The 15,748-nt window shown below is 50.1% G+C and overlaps 5 protein-coding genes across 5 annotated transcripts; 3 read left to right on the top strand and 2 right to left on the bottom strand.

The window, feature by feature from the left end:
• The first annotated feature begins 637 nt into the window (after positions 1 to 637).
• B0T23DRAFT_46684 (uncharacterized protein) lies at positions 638 to 2,341 on the top strand. Its single transcript, XM_062841305.1, has one exon. It carries the CDS (start codon positions 737 to 739, stop codon positions 2,249 to 2,251), a length of 1,515 nt encoding a protein of 504 aa, XP_062688298.1. The 5' UTR covers positions 638 to 736; the 3' UTR covers positions 2,252 to 2,341.
• Positions 2,342 to 3,593: 1,252 nt separating this feature from the next.
• On the bottom strand, positions 3,594 to 4,902 carry B0T23DRAFT_367431 (glycoside hydrolase/deacetylase). The gene is made up of 2 exons (XM_062836421.1): positions 4,318 to 4,902; positions 3,594 to 4,109 (listed from the first exon to the last, which is right to left on the bottom strand). Exons 1-2 carry the CDS (start codon positions 4,635 to 4,637, stop codon positions 3,665 to 3,667), a joined length of 765 nt encoding a protein of 254 aa, XP_062688297.1. The 5' UTR covers positions 4,638 to 4,902; the 3' UTR covers positions 3,594 to 3,664.
• Positions 4,903 to 6,102: 1,200 nt separating this feature from the next.
• Positions 6,103 to 7,380, bottom strand: B0T23DRAFT_399969 (uncharacterized protein; the record flags this gene model as incomplete). The annotated part of the gene is made up of 5 exons (XM_062838454.1): positions 6,103 to 6,482; positions 6,665 to 6,727; positions 6,807 to 7,040; positions 7,125 to 7,193; positions 7,272 to 7,380. 5 exons carry the CDS (start codon positions 7,378 to 7,380, stop codon positions 6,103 to 6,105), a joined length of 855 nt encoding a protein of 284 aa, XP_062688296.1.
• A 4,253-nt stretch (positions 7,381 to 11,633) lies between these two features.
• B0T23DRAFT_416053 (uncharacterized protein) lies at positions 11,634 to 12,644 on the top strand (the record flags this gene model as incomplete). The annotated part of the gene is made up of 5 exons (XM_062839617.1): positions 11,634 to 11,668; positions 11,810 to 11,928; positions 11,981 to 12,081; positions 12,173 to 12,383; positions 12,457 to 12,644. 5 exons carry the CDS (start codon positions 11,634 to 11,636, stop codon positions 12,516 to 12,518), a joined length of 528 nt encoding a protein of 175 aa, XP_062688295.1. The 3' UTR covers positions 12,519 to 12,644.
• A 1,192-nt stretch (positions 12,645 to 13,836) lies between these two features.
• Positions 13,837 to 14,964, top strand: B0T23DRAFT_327299 (uncharacterized protein; the record flags this gene model as incomplete). The annotated part of the gene is made up of 2 exons (XM_062835604.1): positions 13,837 to 14,617; positions 14,714 to 14,964. 2 exons carry the CDS (start codon positions 13,837 to 13,839, stop codon positions 14,962 to 14,964), a joined length of 1,032 nt encoding a protein of 343 aa, XP_062688294.1.
• Positions 14,965 to 15,748: the final 784 nt, after the last annotated feature.

Below are 15,748 nucleotides of genomic sequence, written 5' to 3'. Positions count from 1 at the left end.
TATTAATGGAAGTGTAGGATTATTTACGATAATATTTATTTCGGGTCGGACCCGTGGGAAGGATAATTCGGTACTGCGCTGAGGCGTTAGACTAGTATAAGGCTCTATAATGCTCGTTAGCGGAGGAATAGAGTTTGTATAGGTATAAAAAAGGTTTAATAGAGCGTATTTTATTGTAGTCGGTAGTTATTAATATATTTTTGGATTGACCCCTAACTTGCCGTCCCCTACGTGCGGCTACGACCGTAGTCACCTCAACCTACCTTTCGCCTACGTTCCTGACACTGGATTTAGAAGGTTAGGAATAGCAATACTTCGAGGGACGGTAACCGTTATCATAGTAGAAAAAGTAGTAATAAAAAAATACTTCCCCCGGCTCCCAAAAGTCCAATTTCCAAAATTTAAGTATTTTCCTATAGAAACTACTAGAAGAGTGACATTGTAATACCCTAGTCGGCCGGGCCTTGCCACCCCCACTAATCGGCAAATTCACCGCGCTAACATTTCAAATCCAAGCAGAGGTGTATATTTTACGCTGTGCCGCTGACTAATCTGGACAGGGGAGCTACACAGGTCATTGATGCTGTCAGCTGTAACAACCGCCTGCCTGAAGCCACCAAGTGACAGCACTGACGACCGACATGGTGTAAAAGTGAAACTTACACTTCTCAACTTCCCTTCAACCTCAACAACACCACACACGTCATATCACCACCGACGACGAGGACGTGCAAAGATGGAGTCGCCACACAAAGAACGCTTTGAGGCGCTCTTGGACTGGGCTCATAATCACGGCGCAAGTCTGCACCCTTTGCTTGAGGTGTACGAGGACGAGGTCACAGGGTTTTCGCTGCGCGTCAAGCCATCGGCCACTGAATTGCTACAAAGTGGCTTCAAGGCCGTCTCCTGCCCGACCTCCATCACGCTCTCTTACCTCAATGCTCTCACTGACGAGCCCATTACACCGTTCTCAACGACGCCGGCTCCCAACACTGAAAATCCTGCATTTCCGGAGCGTTTCATGAACTCCCTCCCGCCGCACGTCATCGGCCGCTTCTACCTGATTCAGCAATACCTCAAGGGCAAGTCCTCTTTCTGGGCGCCCTACATCTCCACCCTGGCCGACCCCAGCCAGCTTGACAAGTGGGCACTGCCTCCCTTCTGGGCCGAGGACGACATCGAGCTGCTCAAGGGTACCAACGCTTATAACGCCATCCAGGAAATCCAAAACAACGTCAAGTCCGAGTACAAACAGGCGCGCAAGATCCTCAAAAAGGAAGGCTTCCCGGACTATCGCGATTATACGCAGGTGCTCTACAACTGGGCGTACTGCATGTTTACCAGCCGCAGCTTCAGGCCTTCGTTGGTCCTGTCCGAGTCGGCGAGGGAGTACGTCGAGCGGCTGCTGCCGGAGGGAGCAAAGATTGACGACTTCTCCATCTTGCAGCCCCTGTATGACATTGGCAATCACTCCTGGGATGCCTCGTACACATGGAACCTCACTTCAGAGCCGAGCGCGTGCGAACTGATCTGCAACGATAGCTATGGCCCCGGTCAGCAGGTTTTCAACAATTACGGGTTCAAGACGAACAGCGAGTTGTTGCTAGGCTATGGCTTTATCATTAACCCCAAAGACCTCTCTGCTGGTGTCAAGAACCAAGAGACATGGAGGCCGCATAACGATTATATACATGTGCGAAAGAGACAACATCAGGGCGATACACAGGGCAAGGGCGGCGAGCCGCAGGACTTCCTAATCTGTCGCGAGGACTTCTGGGAGGGCTATTCTTGTCGGAATCGCATGGGATCTGATTTTGTGCCCAACGCGCTTCATCACCAGCCGCATTTCAGCCACTGGGATGGCAGGCTTATCAATGATATGGTGTCGATGATGGCTACCACGGAGCAGTGGGAGTTGTTTAAGAAATTGCCAAATCATAGCCTCGGCGATGGTTCTCTTGGGGAGGAGCTGGACCCGTTGGTGGACATGCTAAAAGCTACATTGGCGCAGAAGATTGAGAGGGACTTTGTCGAGTTCTGTTATGGCAGGCCGAACGGAGGAGAGGAGTGGGAGCCGGAAACTGAGCGACAGGACTTGGTGCGACGGTACAGGGATGGATATGAGATGGTTTTTGTCAACGTGTTGAAGGCATTCAAGTATTCCGAGGAACAAATCATGGCGCTTAAGGCGGCAGCGCAGGAGGAGGTGGGAGACGAAGAGGAGGATGAGGAGATGGAGGATGGCAACTGAGACCATTCCTCGCGATGTAAAAGTCCTACACAACAACCAAAAACTCGCACACAGAAAAGCACAACGAGTTGTGCCCCGTGCTACCCAGCCGGTACCTCAGATCGCGAACCGACTTGACCGAGCGTTGACCACCTCCGCCTACTCCTACGGATACCACGTCTGAACCGCATAAACAAACAAATGCGCCTACTTCGGCCTCAAGATCCCCACCTCCACCACTTTCGACGCAAACTTCCTCGTCGTCTCCCACTCGAGCTGAAACCCGACCTGCCGAACCGCCTCCAACACCTGACTTCAACTTCAGCTCGATTCCGGTACCGACCTTCCCATTCACTCGATCAGCTCTCCCTCGACTTTCATCGGGACCGTACCCAATGAAAACAGCCCGCCTTTCTCTCAACCAGTAAATATCTCCTCAATTACCTATCTAATCTCCTATGTCTCAGATTTGCGCAGCAAAGAGAAATCCACCGTTACGGCATGACACCCCTCCGGATCTCCCTCCTCCCAGTTATTACTTTCGACCCTCCCAGCCTCTCTCTGTGCCTTGAGAGAGCGAATCATCTTTCCCCGGCTCGAACTTCTCCACATCCACACTCACAAATTTTGCCCTCTTACCGGGATACAGCGAAGAAACATCCTCCTGTGTGAAGTCGATTACGGCAGGATAGAAATCAACCACAGGAGTGGATGGCCTGCTTCAGCGAGGGAGGAGCAATTGAGCGGCCGGTGCCACTGCCTATATTGAGGATGCGTTACCCTGGAGGTGGAGAGGCAAGGAATCATGAATTCAGAGACCAGAGTAAGGGGGAAAGGCATCATCTTGGGCGAGTTGGGACAGGAGCCAGGAGAGAGACGAGTCGCGGGCGGGAATGTTGGCGAAGGCTAGTTTCTCGGAGGAGCAGAGGGTAGTGAACAGGGTGTTGTTGGAGAGAGGGGTGGGGACGTGGGTTCTTCGACTTCCTAACTCTACGCTGGTGAGGTTGAAGGCTGTTACCGACTGCAAGACATATCGAGTTCGTTTGTCCCGGTGATGATGAAGATCGGGACTAGAACTGAGATGTGAAGACGACGAGATCGTAGCCGATACCGTCGTTGACTGTGGGATCTGTTTTATACATGTAACGCTACAGATATGAGCCGAAATGGGGGAATACCTAGAGGTACGATAACTTGATGGCAACAGCAAGACTACCACACCTCTGACTCTGTCTGCATGAAGGGACCATAGACGGGGGCCGCCGCAAGTCACACTGCAGACTTTAGCTTCGAGTCAAATCTCTTATGTACGTTGATCTGCCAATATGTAGTGAAGATAAAAGCACAAATGCCACCAATTCTATCCCAACCCAATATACCCTTCGTTCCTCCTGCCCCTCAACTTATCAATTCTAACCTCCTGTAGGTAGGTACCTAGCACGAAAGCGGTCCCTGATGCACGGGGAAACTCTGCGGTTGGTACATTCCATTCTTATCTCCCAAGCACTCCGCCACGGTAACCAGTCTCAAGTTGTTCTGCTTGGCCCAGTTGATCAACCACGGCGTCAACTGCTCGACCGTTGACTGATACACCTCATGCATCAGCGGGATGTGGCCATTGCCGCGCGCACCCGCCTGCATGAACTTGGCTTCCGACTGCGCCGGCGTCTGCCTGTTCCAGTCGCCCGAGTCGACGTCGTCTGTGATCACCTTGTAGCCCATGGACTTGAGGACGGGGAGGACCTGGTTGCCGGTCTCGAGGAAGGGAGGACGCATGTAGCGCGGCTTCTTGCCGACGAGGTTGGCGAAGGCGGTTTCGACCTTGGTCATCTCGGAGGCGACTTGGGCGGCGGAGAAGGAATTCATATGGCCGTGGGACCTGTGGTGGTTTTGGTTTGTTAGTTACCTCTAGTCTATGTATCATATTTTGCTGTCTGATGGTTGCACGACTTGACTTTTGCGAATGAGGGACTGGAGTGTTTTGGAGGCTTGAGCAGGGTAGGATGTCCATGCAGGGGTCAGGGGCTCGATAGAGGTAAACCGAACAACATTGACCAAAACAACGACAACAAAAATAAAGAACTTACCAAGTATGCGAAGCCAACTGATGACCGCTAGCAAAGGCCTTCTTGATGGCCGCAGCCTGGTTGTAGATGCAGCCGTACAAAGTGCCGGTCATGAAGAAGGTGGCCTTGGCACCGGCGGCGTCAAGGATGTCGACCAGCCTCGAGGTGTATTGGCCCGGGCCGTCATCGTATGCGAGTGCGAGCATGCCAGGCTGGGCGCACTGCCTGATGACGACGCCCGGTTGGGGGGCGCGGCTCATCAGCTGAACGGGGTTGGGAGCCGGGGCGGCGAGCGCCGAAGTGGCGAAGAGGGCCGCGGTAATGAAAGTTTCGGCAAGCATCTTGATGGCTGATGGTTTGGTCCGTGCTGGATGGGGGAGGAAGCAGAAGATGGAGAGAAGAGAAACACATTAAAGCAGGACGAGATGACGTTCTTGTACTCGATCGAATTGAGGATCGACATTCACGAGTCTGATGTTTAACCGGCCACTGAGCCTCCGAAGTCTACAATCAATTCCCGATACGTACTGCTTTGAACCGGTTCCTGAGATCTTAGCGCCTTCCAAAGTAGTGTATAATTCTCCGAAACACCAATCCTGGATGAACTGGGACCATCGAAAACAAGCCAAGATATTTTGATGCATGGTTGCCACGAGCCAATATGAGATAGACGAGCCCCAAGGGGAAGCCCGGAGGGTATCATCAAGGCGTCGACAAGGGCTCACCCCGGATTCCCGTTGCATTTTGGAGGGGTGCGCTACCAATATAACCGGGATGCGAATTGTCGGTGTTTTAGTTCGGCAGGGGGCCAGGGAGCTCAGGGACCATCATTTAGCCGCTTTACCGAAGCGACTAGGACATGGTTTTGTAGAAGATTTGCCGAGGACACGACTCGAGGTGACGTCCGCATTGACGGAGAATTCGATAACGGTTTGAAGGTGGGCAGACAATGGGCGTGATTTGGTCAGCATGGGTATAACAATGGTGAGAGTGGGACAATGGAAGAAACAATGGAAGAAACAAGAGTAAAATGAGCAGGCCGTGTAGACTTTTGATTCATGTTTCACCCACGCACAGGCCAATCAAAGGTCTTCGGGTGCATCCTTCGAGAGCGTACTTTGTCCCCAATGAAGGATTGGAAGTCTGAAAGATGTATTTGTCATTCTATTGCAAAACCCATAGACCTTGTCGATTCGGAATTCAGACTTGTAATTGTAAGAAACACCCCTCGCTCAATACGACTGCGAGCACTTACCTCTAATTTAACCGATGCAATACTGGTTCGGTGACACTCCTCGTTCGAGAGTCAATCCCCCAACCTGCTTTGCACAATATTACCAACCCATTACAGTATGAGTTCGGACTTCTTCAAGCAAGGTTGGGAGACCGCGATCGCTCACCTTCCAGTACATGTAGACTCAGGCAGGCCTTGGCCATGAAGTAACTGCAGCGGGCTCAATGGACTGAGCGTTTCCCACGCTTTCGCGCATGTTGTCTCTCAATCTACTTCATGTGGACTGTGGTATGGCTTCCTGGCATTTGAGACCAGACATTGGTGTCAACTACTGTGATCGAGTCACCGATCTGGCAAGCTTCCGCAGCTTCTGTTACCTGTCACGCTCGGAGCATCTTGGCCCGGTAGATTCTTTCTCAGCGGACAGCTTGGCTAAAAGAGATTAGGGGGTCAGTTTGCCCCCTTTCTCAAACCTGAGCGGTCAAGATTTGGGTGGAAGTCTAGGTAGCCTTCAAATATAACAACCGGCGGAGGTGCTCATACCGCAAGGGAAAGGTCACCAGAGATGTGCACTACCATCCTCTCTTGAGATTTGGCTGCTTCTCAAAAAGTTGAAGAGTCTCCTCGTGACCCTCGATCGAGTTGACGAAAGACGAATAAATTTGTCGTGGTTCACCATGGCGAGATCCCTTTGTTTCTTCACACATGTTTTTGGTCGGCTGACTTGGCCCCTTTGTCGTGCATGCCCTAGAATAGAGGTAGAGGTACAGGTATGCCGGGCTCCCCTGTATGCTGAGCGCTGTAAGCTCTGGGGCATACCAGACAAAAGCGCTGTACATATGATGTAACCCAAAGCCGGTAGCCGAAAAGTGCAAGTGGAGTATGCGACCAACGGGGAACCCGACATCCGGAAACCCAAGGGTATACGCTATAACATACAGCGCATGGCCCCCTGTAACCCATCGGCAGTGCATGCATTTCGAAGACGGAAGACGAAAAAACATCTGGATTCAGAACGCTTGTTCCAGTAAGTCCGACAGACGCCGCAGAGAACAGAGACGATTAACAAAGGGATTTGGACTAAATGAAAGACTGAAGGATCGAAATTGACACGAGAAGGCTGAATTTACTTACTACCTAGATACGACCTGTATGTTACAGCTGAGAGATTCGAGCCACCACCCTCCAACCGATCTTCTACACCAGATACGTCAGCTTAAGAGTACGTACGGTCAACATGGACGAGCGAGCAGCAGGGGCCAAGGAAGTCGCATACCCTTCAAGACAGCCAGCATCTCATTAAGTAACCCAACGGTGACCCCCACCGACTTATCCTTGTAACCACCCCAGCCCCAGAGGTAATTAAAGTTTGAAAGCAGCTTGGTGAGAGCCATCTCGATAGTCTCATCGTGACTTCCATTCATCAAGGCTTTCTGGATAACCTGGCGAGCCCTGAGTGCGATCTTGGGACGGGTCGGGATGACAGTGCTGCTGTGGGTCATTTCGCGGGCTACCAAACGGTAAGTGTGTACCTAGAAATCAGTGCGAGGCGCAGGCAATGGTCAGGTGGGAGGCTTGGTTCATTGTGACATACTGATCCGGTTGATCGGAATGATCCTGAATGCCATCGGAAGTAGGGTATGGCGGGGCGCGGAAACAGCTCCTATGAGTAGTAGAGAGAGGTTAGCGACCGCTTATTACTTGATGCGCTTCAACACACTGGGAGCTGAAGAAAACTTACCCACCCTGGTGTTGCTGGTTGAGGCGGGCATGGTGGAGCGAGATATCCTGGGGCCGGATGCCTTGCGAGGGTAAGACACCTCATCTGGTTTGGATGCTAATCTGGACATGTCGAGGAGATTGTGAGCTGGAATTGGGTGGGATCAGGTTATCTGACCGTGAGTTAACGTCCAAAATTCCGTAAAAAAAAAGGGAATATTGGAAGGCTGGGATCAGGAGGTGCCCTTTATGTAGCTAATGAGAGCTGCGGTTGGTGAAAACTTGCGGAGTGACTGGAAATCTTGGTCAAAGTCCATGCACGTCCATTTGCGTGCATTCAAATGTGACTCCTCGGCATCCCGTAGGGGTAAGAACAACATTTCGTTCCATCTAGAAGTGTACAGTGCACTTCGTCGTCGCGCTGAAGGACTTGACACCACCGTGTCCATCAATATAACTAATAAATGCAGCCGGAATTTGGACTACCACAACAACCAAAATCCAGAATTCGAATCTTGAAATCCCTACCCGCAAACATTTGACTTCGTACGAAAATATCCAGAAATACTTCAGACCAGGCCGAGGGAATGAAAGAAGAAGTTGTGTAGACAGGAGGTATTGCAAAAGAGAAGCAATGGGGAAAACAGGCAAGGGAGGAAATGGGAATGAACGTACCTCGGGGTTGATATGCCAAACTCACAAAGCGAGAAAGGAGAAGGTCTACCTTAACATTTCAAAGAAGGCAGTCCATCCTCAAGATAGTCCTCTGTGTGTGTTATGATTGGTATCAGTCAGCTATATTTCAGCACCGATCTCCGACTGGACATGAACTTACCACGCATGACTGCCATCATACAAGCAAGCAGCTTCACCCTCAGCAACAGCTTCACATCTTCCCTCTCGCCAACAGCCCACATCAAATAGAAGTGACCATGAAGTGATTTGATGGCCTCATGATCTCACCTCCATCTTGGCGGGTTGGATGGAGTGTCAGAACTCGATCGACGGTGACGCGTGCTTTGTACATTATTTGGTCGTCGGTGGGGGTAGTGGTAAAGTTTGACGTCAATTCGAAAGCTATGGAAATGTTGAGGTAAGAGGGGCTGTCAATATTAGTAGCTTAGGCGTGATTACGGCTGGAAGTTCGGCAAATGGGCTGGATATTTGAAGCTTAAGAAGAGAAGAATCTGGGTAGATGTACACATACTGATTTTCTCGATGTCAATGAATTTGGTTAAAGCGGTATCAGAACTTCAAGTGCCGGAAGAATAAACTTGAATATGATACAGATAAGTAGAAGCGTCACAAAGATCTCACTTACCAGAACTTTGATCTGAGGCAGCCGGTTGACGCTCCTCAAGGTGAACACTCTTTATCTGGCTGTTGGTCTCTGAGCTCTCCATTTTCCGTGTTACAGAAGAAAGGAAATAGAATCAGATGATGTTAAGAGACGTGAACTATCTCGTTGCCGATACCAGGTTAAAGAGCTGATTCTGGATTATGTCACAAACTCATGGTAGATGGGTAAATCTGTCCTTATAGTCATCTTGCCGCCCCAGGCACCTCTTTAAATTGGAAATTTCGTCACTCTCAGGATCATGAAATTATGAAGCACAGGGTTTGCTCACCTGAGCGTGTTCAGCCGTACACCAAACGTTTAGGCTGTTCCGTGCAGACACTTGTCTACCAAGCAAGCCCATCCAGCTTGACGAAAAGCGGAAGCAAATTAGACACAGAGGTCTCAACACAACGACAAATCAAGACTATAAGCGAGAACTGTGGAAAATCGAACAAGGCATCCGATTTACAGCAGCATCCACAAGCCGCAAGGCACGACAATCAAGCTTATCCGTAACCACTTGGGTACACATAAACCATGGAAATACTTCTCTCAGTGACAACAGCATATGTTTCTAGCAAAGAAATCGGTGGGAGCACGCGACGCAAGATCAAGAGCAAAACAAACCCGTAAAAAATGTTTGAGTATGCCCAAATTTTGTCAATGAACAATGCACAAGAAATGGAGACGCAGAGACTTTCAGCAATAAGGATAACTCAAGTTTCCAAGCCAAATTCAAACAATCAAACAAATATAATCAATCAATTCGAAGTCCCCTATAGAGTTGACCAAGTAATTAAAGGTCATCAACTTGATTGACATTAATTGGCCGCCCGGCAGAATTCTAGGGTTAGGGTTAAAGCCCATACTTTTCTACCCCTAAAGATCGCTACCCTAGCTCGGACCTACCCCATCTCGAAATTTTTAATATTTTACTCTATCGTCAATTACTTAATCAATCAAGCAATCAATCAATTCAAGTTGGTTACTTGACCCACTCAATCAACTTTAAACCCTTATTTGATTGAACTTGAGTTATCCTCATCGCTGGAGACTTTTACTTCCCTGCCAATTTCATCCCCAGATCTGGAAGAGTTGACGAAGTAGTTGTCATTGATCTTGTGGCCAGTCTACGTAGAAATTTATCAGATCTTATGCATCGTGGGTTGTCATGGTTGGAAGTTGATGTCGTTCTAAGTTGATTGCCAGAAAACAGATGTTCGAACTTCGACGTGGGACGTGCGCTGTTAGGGACAGCCTCTCTGATGTGGCAATAATCTTGCGAAGCCCGATGAAAAAGTCAACAAATTTTGGAAATGAGAAGAATTAGGGGACTGACTTACTGAAAACTGTTCTTACCAGTCAGGCCATGATGGGTTCAGTTGCAGGGAACGAGGTCTGAGGACGGGACCTTGGGAATTCTTGGGAATCGTGTGTGGTGTGGATAACGGCGAACTGCCTGCAGCAAAATCCGGGACACAGTTGCCAGCTCAGTAAGTAAGTAGAAGTAAAGAGCTGGAAAGAAACAAAAGGAACGACAGTCAATAGTACAATGCGTGATGGGTGACTTTAAGGACAGGTCGGAGAAATTGGCATCAGCGTTACGGGCTTGGAAAAGAGTGTTGGGTTGTTTCTGGTTTTCTGGCAAGAGCAACAGGGCCGCGATGGCAGGTGACCGTGCGGGTGAATTACCTAAGCACATGATGTGCACGGTGGCACATTCTCAAATTGTTCCAAACTCTCTTGTTGAGATGGGTATCATTACCAACCCCTCCCTCATTTGCCTCATCAAACACCAAAGTAAGCCCCAGACACCAAATCGATCCAACATGCTTAAGCCATTCGACCAAAATTGTGGCTCATCTGCTGTGAGCTTTCGTGTTGCACCGATTTGCCTGAGCTCCGGCCGCACTTTCCCCACCACGCCGGTCGTGTGGAGACTGCGGACCTTCCGAGAGGGGCCGTCTTGGCGTTCCTCCTGACTTCATCCGAACTGTTGGCGGACGGATGTGGGGCCTGAAAGTGGGGCCTTTTTCCATGGGCTTGACAGAAGCACTCTGGAATCATGAACCGCCAACAGCTCAGAAGACACCAGTCCGAGAATCTATTTTGTCAAATATCCACGTGCGGTTCTGTTTCTGATCTTCATATCTCTGGGTTGTTCCTCTATGGACGTTTTGGTCAACTCATTTTGTTGTTCATGTCTATGTCCAGTTGCAAGTAACATGAACTGTCCCCAGGGGCCTAGCGCCGGGTGCGGCCGAGATTGGTCTTGGTTCCTTTAGTTTGCAAAGCAGAATCTGTCACCTAACCTGCATTTACAAAGCTATTGGCCATCCACACCGCTCTCAGCTCAACCGCCGCCGTCTTGATTCCCTCAAACCTGTCTCCACGTGACGACCAGAACAAGAGAGGGATTATATACTGACTACTCTCCTTCCCAGCAAGTGGATCGAGTCGAAAGGCCTCCGACGGCCCAAAGCAGAACCTTTGGGTTTTCGTGGCAGCCGCCTACTGACATGTTGTTCAGTCGTTTTCAACTCCAGCCGTATATATCTTTCAATATAATACGTGGAAAGTGCCTGGTTCAAGATGAGCTGGAGTGGTGGAGGTGTCTCCGAGGTGATGTTGATGAATCCTCTTCAGTGATTTTCCACTGGCGATCATTCCCGCATTTCCCCTTCTTCAGATGAAGCTGAAAACTTCAAGCGTATCGTTGACGCGTTATGCTTTTGGGGCGTATACAGGAGGGATTCACTGTACGGGCAGCGGGGACGCAAGTGAAGTCTGGTTGAAGGAAGGTTCCGGGGTCGCCAGACTGGATCCAATCGTTCTTTCCTTTCCTAATTTCCATTTCACCGATGTGAACCCCTCCTAAGGCCCCCCAACTCGTACTTTGCTACCCCTCGCTCGTCCATTGCTATCCACCTCGTCAAGATTGTCTTTCCAGATGCCGCACCAATTTAGAAGCGCCCGGTCTCTCGCCAACAAACGCCGATCCCAGCAACCAAAAACGACGAGCCATAACCGTACCAACTGTCCACAATGGCAATCTCACACTCCCCGACGAAGACTGAAACGTTCAGCGTGCAACACCGCACCCTCCTTCGTGTTTCTGCACGTTTCGCTCGATCTAGCGTGAGGCTCATACAGCCTCAAATCGACGCCAGTAAGCGGCTGAGGCAGCTTCAGAGCAACGAGCGGCAGAAGTGAAACCAGAGCGACACCACCTCTGAGGCATTCCCACAGCCAACCACCTCCAACTCCATTACGAAGACCGCGCTCTCCAGGAGGGCACATACCAAAAAGCAGAACAGTATGAGTCGCCCCAATTTGCGACGTGCGCCCATAGAATTTGTCGGGATCCCCTACTGACACCAAGCCTACCATAGGAGTAATTATCCGCTTGCCCCCTTCACACGTACGGGATGCAATGCAGTTCATCCCAATAGAAGATATTTGTACGTTCCTCTCCAGTTGGTCTCTCTTCAGCGTTGTTTCCAAGGAGTCTCTCAATATTGCCAACTTTTGCTGACATGTTCGTGCCAACTGTGGACAACCTGATTGCCAAAAACCTCGGAAAGGTCCCGAACGAGGAAGACATCGCGACTGCAGCCACGTACTACTTCGTGGACGTATGCAGTACATACCCTAATTCCCTGATCCGGTTTGCGGCCAACGTACTCATTCGCCATTTTGAACCGGGCCTGGAGCGGACGACAGCGAGGCACAAGGCGTACGAAACGCTAAAGGCCAAAACACAATTTGTCAAGGCCATGAGGGCTATCTGTGGCGGTATGTTTTCTCCCCCCCATAACCTTAAGAGGACTTGGTACAAAGGAGCATTGCTAACACGGCTTGTACTTAGAGTTGGCCAAAGCCTTCGTTGAAACTGGCAAAGCTGATCTTTGGATGCCCAACGGACTGTAACCCCCGTGCGATAACTTCTCCTGAACAACGACTCGAGCTCTCCATTCGACTACCGAAGTCGGTGTCGCAACGCGTACAAAACGACCATCGTCCTTCTTTTCCTGGACTTCGATGAAGCCATCGTCCGGAAGCGACATATCCTTGCGCATGAGACACTTATATTACCAAGTTGGAGGACGAACTATGTTGCCGGAGAGCCGGTGTCATGTCTGACATGGAATGAAGAAGTCTTCAGACGAGAGGCCAGTGAGATATTTGAGTTGATGAGGATGATAATGTATGGGATAATGTTCAGCGTGAAGTCAGATGGAATGGTCACTCGCTACCACTAGTGACTCTAGGAGTCAGTTAAAAGCAGTGTTGACTACTCACATGTTTGCACGGGTGACCAGTTGACTTCTTTGCCAGGCTGTGATATAAAACTTTCAGGATATGTGTTCCATGTGTAGTGTAGAGGTCATTCCACAGCATCTACAAGTGTATATGCACCAACAGACCTCTCTCGTACCAGGATTGTTGACATACACCGCGTTTCTTAACTGTCTGTGAAGATTGAAAGATACCATTCAGCCCGTGAAGTCTCGAGGGCACCAAGATGTAAGAAGCGACAGCTTTGTATCCTGAAGCCTCCCACGAATGCGGCAAGTTGACAGCTATCATGCAAACGATTCCCTGCATTTGCGTCTGTGGTGATGTTCTGTCATTGAAACAGCAGGAAACGTCTGTGGTTTTCCTTTGCCATCTTCCTACAAACTTTTGCCGTTCATATTGCTATTCATACTTGACAAAACACCCAACCATCCCAAAGTGAGGAAGCTGGGCCTCAAACCAGAGGAAGTACAAGACAGACAGTATCTGTCCCGCAGATATATAATTACTACCGTGATTGCATTGAAAAATTGCGCCACCGTGTAGTCCAAATGTGTTGTCAGTTCATGAGGTGACACCACAATCTGATTCGGATAGTGATCATTCTCACTCCTGACATCAGTCATCTCTTCCAAAAGGGCCTGATTTTACGGTTTCGACTCCAAGAGTTACGTGGGACGCCAAAAGGTTTTCTCAGCTGACAGTGTCCAGAAGTGTTGCCGGCCCGGAGGTGGTCACGCAAATAGACATTCACTCGGGAGTCTAGGCAAACGTGTTCGTCCCATCCCATCCCCTTCTACATTCCATTCCTCCCAGAATCGTATCACAAAAAACTTCTACCTCTTCTCAGAGAGTTGCCCAAAAACACAAAGCAAAATCGTCGAACCTTCTTCGTTTTCCACCACGCAATCACCAACAAACAGCACCTATTCGCGACTAACAAACCAAGATGGCTCGTGTGAAGTACGTCAAGGAACGCATAGGTGAAGAGGTTACCGATTGGAGCCAGCTGCTCCACCGTCGTCAGCGCCGCGAAGAGCGTCGTAGGCTTCAGGAGCTAGAGCGCCAGAAAGAGCTACAGCGTCGCAGAGAGGCTGGCGAGATTCCCGAAGTTCCGACCGGCGCTACCACCGCTGCTAACCCCAACGCGCCCTCTGTACCTGCAACGAGTATCACGCCCTTTACCAGGAGGGTCACGAGGGCTGCCTCCAGAGCTGCCTCCAACTCTGCCATCACCAACACCACCACCGCGACGACCACGACCACGGACACAACCACAGTCATAGCTCCTGTGTCCGTTCCAGCCAGTGCTCCGGCTAACTTTACAGCCGTTGATTTGCCTGCTGTCAACACCGACGCAGTTGATCACGACGAATATGGATATATGGAACTGGTGGACCCGGCACTGTTCGAGTTTGGAAACGACGACAATGTTCCAGAGCTACCTGCCAATGATGCAGTTTCCAGTGTTCAAGCCAGTATGCCGACTACCTCTAAGAACGCTGCTCCACCCTCATTTACACCGGCCACCGCTCCGGCTGCTGTTTCAGCTTATGCCATTGACGTCGAGGAGCATCCAGTCATGGATCGTTCACAGCCCAGAAATGTCGGGACCGTCCACCAGCAGGCCATGATGCCACGCACCGCGCAGGGAAACCAAGAAGTTGTACAGCCGACTACTGACGCGCGTACGAAGGCGGCACTTCAGTTAGTCCCAGTCGTCGATATCAGTAAGTTGCTCATTCCTTCAGATGTCCAAGCTGCCTAACCCTGTTACTCCCGATCCTCGATGGGGCTCCCACTAACACCCCTGTCTCCCACACTAGTCAACCGTTTATTTGCCGAGAATTTGCCCAAGCTGCGAGCACCCACTCCAGAGATGGTAGCGGCTGAGGCGCGCGTCTTCCTGGCTAGGGCCCGGGAGAACGAGACCGTACAAGCAGTGAGAAAGGCGGCGAGGATGCTGGATTTCGAGGTCTTACACAGGATCAACGAGTCCTCCGCTCAACAAGACCTGAGGACAGAAGTCTTGAAGTTCAGACTCCAACAAGTCTTTCTTGATGAGTTGGCCAAGTAAGCTCCCCGTTCGTCCCCGTTCGTGAGCTATTCAGCGTATATTCATCTTTCCGGATCGTTCGAAGAGTCGTGTTAACACTTATCACTCGTGATAGGGACAACGCTTAATGTCCGAGAGGGAATGTTTTGGACCTATTGCTCATCCTCATGTTAAGTCCTCCCAGAGAAATCACTGAGATAACCGAGTTGACAAACCACGTCATGAAGAAGACGACGATGGAGCTGGAAAGATGTCAATGGAGGTGTTGAAGACGACGCGGCACACACCAACCTGATCAACCAGCTCGTGGTGGCCCAGAACGAAGCTGGTCCATTTTGGAACAAGCTCCCGTCAGACAAGCGCACGAAGAAACCGAAGGCCAAGGGCGAGGATGACAGCCTGCTCGATCGTGTGGAGCAAGCCATCGGTGATGCGTTTGCAGACGACGAAAAAGCCGAGGTGATGGCGATGCTGAATGACTATGGCGTAGGAATGGTATTGGAGAAGAATGCAGATCTGCATCTGGGGAAGTACTCTATGAGGACACTCTCATAAAAAGCACAACAATGTTTCGTTGTGTTTCCCGATTTGTTGCTTGTTCAATTCATTCATATCGAGTTATCGTTCTACAGTAGTACCCGTGCTTTCAGTCTCGTGATGATTGTGCTCACTCCGATTCACTCCCGACTCTATGTTAGCACTCAACGTTATCACAACTGTCTTGTCAATTTCCATACGACAGCCCCTTACAGCTTCATCATTGGGGACACTAACACGTTAAGCACCGTTCTGCTACAGGATAGAG

Source organism: Neurospora hispaniola (genome assembly GCF_033458365.1).
Source record: "Neurospora hispaniola strain FGSC 10403 chromosome Unknown B0T23scaffold_10, whole genome shotgun sequence".
NCBI lineage: Eukaryota > Fungi > Ascomycota > Sordariomycetes > Sordariales > Sordariaceae > Neurospora > Neurospora hispaniola.
The sequence above is the reverse complement of the archived record's forward strand: the minus strand, read 5'-3'. Positions and strand labels throughout refer to the sequence as shown.

Excerpts from the sequence above, each read along its gene's own strand:
- B0T23DRAFT_46684 (XM_062841305.1), top strand. The coding sequence starts at position 737 with ATGGAGTCGCCACACAAAGAACGCTTTGAGGCGCTCTTGGACTGGGCT.
- B0T23DRAFT_367431 (XM_062836421.1), bottom strand. The coding sequence starts at position 4,637 with ATGCTTGCCGAAACTTTCATTACCGCGGCCCTCTTCGCCACTTCGGCG. Across the intron at positions 4,110-4,317 it reads CAGTTGGCTTCGCATACTTG|GTCCCACGGCCATATGAATT; the intron begins GTAAGTTCTTTA and ends AAACCACCACAG.